Source organism: Selaginella moellendorffii, unplaced genomic scaffold (assembly GCF_000143415.4).
Source record: "Selaginella moellendorffii unplaced genomic scaffold, v1.0 SELMOscaffold_51, whole genome shotgun sequence".
Classification (NCBI taxonomy): Eukaryota; Viridiplantae; Streptophyta; class Lycopodiopsida; order Selaginellales; family Selaginellaceae; genus Selaginella; species Selaginella moellendorffii.
Window position 1 is genome coordinate 136,769 of NW_003314312.1, and position 6,000 is coordinate 142,768.

General features: G+C 40.9%; 1 protein-coding gene across 1 annotated transcript in view; it reads left to right on the plus strand.

The window, feature by feature from the left end:
* Window positions 1-5,257: 5,257 nt before the first annotated feature.
* Window positions 5,258-6,000, plus strand: part of LOC112350514 — a 16,561-nt gene continuing 15,818 nt past the window's right edge. Inside the window, exon 1 of the mRNA XM_024686844.1 lies at window positions 5,258-5,325. Coding sequence (XP_024542612.1) covers window positions 5,258-5,325 — 68 coding nt within the window. The remainder of the gene's footprint in view (window positions 5,326-6,000) is intronic.

Genomic DNA, 6,000 nt, shown 5'->3' on the forward strand with positions numbered 1-6,000 from the left:
GCTAGCAAAAGCACTGACTTCCACCCAGCAAGTTAAGTAATTAGAAGAAATAATAATATACTTATTGCCAATAATTGATCGTGGAAAAGGTCTTATCAAATTAAACGCCACCAATTCAAATGGATGGGAAACTGTAATTGACTCTAACTGTCCTTGTGCAGCATGAGGGGAAGTATTATGAGCTTGGCACCAAACACAGCTACACACATATTAAATAACATCACATCGCATCTCCAGCTAATAAAAAGACTTGCGCAACTTCACGGTCACACGATGATGTCCTATATGCCCACCTAGAATAGGGGAATTATGGCAGGTATAGAGAAAGCATGGAATAAAGATGGAAAACACCACAAGACATAAATGATCATTAAGATTCATCCCTAGAAAATAAAGAAAATTGTCTTTAAGGCAATATTGAGAATGTAAATGCCAAAATGGCAAGTTATCAACAAGTGATGTAGGATTCTCAAACCTATCGTGAAGTTTTTGAATCCACTGCCCAATTTTTTTAGCCTCATGAACCTTGTCAAGAAAAGGTAAATCATGCTCTGCACCTTATGGACACTGAACATCAAATACAACAATTGCTAATAGCACAAAATCCTTATCTTAAAAATCCACAGATGCTAGAACAATAGACTTCTCAGAAACATGAGAAAAGAGTGAAGAAGGAAAAAGAGCTCGAGAAAGAGCATCAACATCAGCTATATAACTCCCTAAGCAATGAACAACATCAAAATCATATATCAAAAGGTTTAAAACCCACCGAATAGTATGATTAACCAAGTTCTTCTGTTTTAATAATGAAGTAATTGTAGTATGATCACCTTGTAATAATGTCGAAGAACCATGTAGATATACATAAAGTTTCTCAAAACTTTAAACTATTGCTAAACACTTCTTCTTTGTCATAGAGTAGTTCACCTCCGCTAGTTGTAATATTCGGTTATAATAGAATAGCACTGACAAAGCACACTTGGGCTTTCTTGCATCAACACACTTCCAAGACTATCCATATGCAAAATGAAAGGCTGAGTGTAGTCAAGATATGCTAAAACTAAAGGAATCATCAATAACTTTTTGAAATCTATAAATGCTCAGTCACGGTCCATAGACCAAATGAAAGATGACATTGACAACTTCAACAATGCTCGCAATGGTGCAATGCAATCAAAAAGATAATCAATAAAACGACTAAAATATTGCACCTTGCTCAAGAAGCTGTAAACTTTTGAGTTTAAACTTCTCAAAAGGTCACTCAACCTAATACTATTTAAACCCAAGGACACTTAACCCAAGACTCTTGACATATTGGAAAAAGGGGTGCATTTTTATTCATGGACCTTTCCCCTTTTTATTTGAACCCTAGAAAAGGGGGTGCACTTTTATTCATGGACCTTTCCCCTTTTTATTTGAACCCTGGAAAAGGGGGTGCACTTTTATTCATGGACCTTTCCTCTTTTTATTTGAACCCTTATGGATCATCTCTTGAGTTATTCTGTTTAATTACTTATAGAAGCGTTACATATCATTCACACATTTTAGGGTAAGGAACTTTAGAATAGTTACAAGTTTGTCAGGATCAACTTGCAAACTCTTACGAGAAATATGGTACCGAAGATAAGTTATATCCTTAGATCCAAACATGCATTTCAACCACTACAGCTTTAAATCAACTTTCCGTAGCCAATCTAACACCTTACAAATACCATGGACATGTTCTTCCCATGAATATTCTCATCAGACTAGGTTGCAAGATGGGGTTTACACACCCAAGGACTCTGTGACTTTCGAATAACATTATTTTCCAACATTTCCTGATGTTTACACTTAAAATCTTAATCTCTTTGGGTGTTGTGAATGTGACTGCAAGTATTGAAAGTTACTTTTCAACTAATCCTTTCAGATATTCTTTCCTTACTATCACAACGGTAGAAAGTCAGTATTGCTATACCCTTTATTAGTCCCTTTTGTGCTAATGGAGTTAAGTAAGCATTTCGAGTGTACTTAGACTGGACAAGTATAAGGATGGAATTCTTACATGCTATTAATTAAGCATACTTAGCCTGGTAAGGAGTTCCCGTCTCATTGTGTTTTGCACTAGTTAGTGACAAGAATCCTTGTGTAATGAGACTAGTCCCTCAGTATTGTCAAATGATAGCTTACCATGCCTAGCGAACACCTTTGCTATCATGCCCTTTGTGTTAGTCTCATTTTGATCCCAAATGCTATTTATGGAAAGTATCTAAATTTACTAATTTGGCATATCTACAAAATATAGAGATTGTTCTGAACACAATGGTGTTCATCCTGTGTCCAGATTCTCAATCTAGCACCATTTTACATTTAATAAGTTTCAAATTAGTCCCAAAGACTAATTCTTTGTACTAAAGATGGCTAAGGGTGAAAGCCCAAAGTGTGTGTTCCTCTAGGGGGGGATAGCACAAGAAGGCATTGGACTTCAACCTAGGCATAGAAGGGAGGCTCTAGTGGAATCTAGCCACATAAGTGAGAGTATGTTACGGAGGAGGTATAATGATCATTATCTCTTCCAAGTGGTTAGTGCAAGTATGTGCGTAAGGTGTTGGTCCCTAGGAAAGCATAGCTGTTGGTCATGCACCTACACTTTAGGCGAGTCAGAATTGTCGATGTTTATGCACCCACTCAACGAAGGGAGCGTGCACAAATATGGGCAAAAATTTAGTAGAGCACTCAAAGAGTGGTGGATGAGTGGCTCATGGTAAGAGATTTCAACATGGTTGAGGATTTGAGTGATTGTCAAGGCTCATTGGGACCCATTCAAGGGCAAAAAAAGAAGAGCTGGATAGGACCAGTGGAAGCCTTGGGAATACTAGACCTCCAATATGTGGAGGGCTTCACTATTCATTCCCACCCATTCACAAGATGGCAATCAACAAGGAGCCAAGCATACCTAGACAGGATTTATGCCTCCACCAGGCTGTGACAAGATGGAGGGGGGCTCAAAAAATGGCTTACATTTGCCACCTTTTCAAACCACGACCCACTCTAGGGCATCCTTAAGCTACAGGCTAAGAAGGGAATGACAGTGCAACAGAGGATCACCAAAGTTACATTGGCTGACCAAGTAATGTTAGAGCTCATTCGAGAAGCACTAGACGAGTGTAAAGGGGAACTTGTTTTGGCCTTGAGTACTTGCTCCACTAAACTTCGGGAAAGGTAAACAACGCTTAAGGGAGAAGTCTTGAAGGAGGTGAGGTTAGTGAGGCAAAAGGTGGTGGTAGCCCAAATAATGGTATTGAATATGAACGACATGGACAAATGGATAGCAACATTGGACGAGAGGGAAGTTAAATTGTGAGATAAGGAATATATAGTATGGAGGACAGATGGGTGATGAATAAGAGACTCCTCAATAAATCTTTCTACAAGGGGATCCATCTAGTCACCGACACTCCCCTAATCCTAGGACAGCATGGCCACAGATCCTAGGGGGGCTTGGGATCATAGACCCCAACGACATGGCAAAAGCACTAAGATATAAAATCATTCTCATGGCTTGCAACTAGAGAGACAGCCATGGTAGCTAATGTTTCGATAAAGTTTCATAGCAATACTCCCCAAGCACAATGTGGCCAAACTTTGGCAGAAAGACCCTTGGTGGCTCTTTACAAATGGGCCAACTCAAGTAGTGAAAGGGGGCAACATCATCCAAAGTATACACAGACTATGGAGAGCTTTTCCACTTTAACAGATGTTGTTGAGTAGAGTCAAGGGGTGGCTCAACTAGCCCTTGTTCATGAATGTAGTGTTCCAAATGAGAGACGTCACACTAGGTCGGGAGACACACCACACAATCTAGAGAAAAATGCATTCAAATGGTTTTTGGACCATAAAGAAATTGGTTGGAGTGATCGACAAGGATTGGTGGTGAATAGAGAAGAAGACACAAGTGTTTGGACCGTGGAGGTGGCACAACATCCAACTAGACATTCTGCTACTCCTTCAAGTCATGAATAGCACTAAAGGAGGGACAAAGTGGCCAAGGAGATGCCTCAAAGCAAGAGACTTTGTAGCAATCCAACGACAAATGGAGTGGGACAAATAGGATGTAGTGCGTCATCCATTGGGGACATAGACACAAGCATTCATAGCACCTAAACTAGTGTGGGTAGAAGGGGATGTTGAGGTGTGGTTCATTGCTTCACTGGAGTACAATACAGGATGACTTTTTTATGTTACTAGAGGAGATACACTTTTCCTAATAGGTGAGACACAAATGATGCCAAAAGTCACTAATGATAAGGTATGTGGGAGGATCCAAGTTTTTAGGTAGATGCCCAAGAGGCTGGACATGGTGGAGTTAGAGGGCTTACTAGAGGGTGCTGGAACATTGCTATGGTGACACCAATAGATGATAGAAGATCTGGACTAGGACCCTACTGCATGGTGACGAGGGGTGAAAAGCTTCATCTCCTATGAGGTCAAGAAAGCATGTAAAGGATTACTGACATCTAGAGAGGAGGCATGGGAGGAGATTCTGAGGCTGTGTAGCTTTTACAAGTGAATTGTGTTGTTCACCATCTGCTCCACATGTGCAGGAGAAAGTGAAAGTCACCTCATGGTTGGCAGCCGATAACAGTCTCCCGGTCAAACTGTGCTTTCAAGATGATGCGAGTTGCAAGTGCAAGATCAAGATGGTCATGCATGCACTATGGGAGTGCGATATTGCAAAGGAGGTATGGCAACAAATCATCAAGGCAGTGAAGGAGTTGGGAGTTACACAAGAGTTTGGGGCTTGCAGTGGGGACGTTCTCCACTAATTTGAGGGAGCAAGAGGTCTTACGCAGGGCCTGGCCCTGTGACACATCAAGTGTAAAGGCCGACATGGCTAGGGGATCTAGGTCCACTAGGATGTGATTGGGATGGAGATAGGAGTTCTCATGTGGGAAGCTCTTGGCCATGCTCAATGGGTAGTATGGCTAGCAATGGGGGTCCAAGCCTTGTGGGAAGCACATAATTGGGCATGCTTTGATGGGATACAGGTCAAAGAATCAAAGTGATGGTAGAGTGGTGGAGACTTACACTAGCAATGGTACAGCTCCACTACACTATCCTCCAAGACAAGGGAAAGCCAAATCGGCTAGAGGAGTGGCAGAGAACATGGTTACCATATTTTGGTGATAGCGACCAGAAAGGAGTTTGATGGAGATGGCACCCCAGAATTAATCTTGCGGTCCGCACAAAGGGGGGACTTGGACTTGGATGTGGTATGATGGTGGCAACTGCAACTGCTTCTACTTTAGACTTAGTGTCACTTAGAATGAGGGAGAGCGCCACTAGGTAGTGTGAGTTTAAGGCGGCACACCCAATTTTTGTATTATTCCCTATGTGATATTGGGGAATGTACATACACGTTTCATCCTTCATGAGTTAGTCATGGAGAAGGGAAAAGAGGAAAAAGACGGAAACATAAAAGGAAGTAATGGGGAGACAAAAGTGATGGAAACACTAGTAAAACTAGAGGGATGAAAAGTTATTGAAGTGAAAGGAATGGAAACAATATAAAAAAGTATGAGACAAAAGAGAGAAGTTTCAAAGTCACACTCGGCATAATTATGCTGCAATAAATCTATATCAAGGATGAGGTCAAAAGGTTGACTTGGCACCACTTGCAATGATTGCAACTCAAGCTTGAGATCACCTATATGCATAATCAAGTCCGCCTCATCCCATGCACATACATGTGTACTGCCGTTGCTATAAAAAATTAAAACTAGCTTTGCCACATGATATAAATGTAGATAGCAACATATGGCAATAAGCCAAGCAATAAAAAATAAACTCGAGTTCGTATCAACCAATAAAAAAGAATAGCAGGAGATTTGTTATTATAAAAATATGTTTGGAAAGTAACACTAATTGAGCTAGTGCCGAATGACCCCTTGTGATACTCCCGAAAGAAAGATGGAGGGGTCACTGCTTATTCATGCAAGATCCCTCCACTAGTCGCATGAT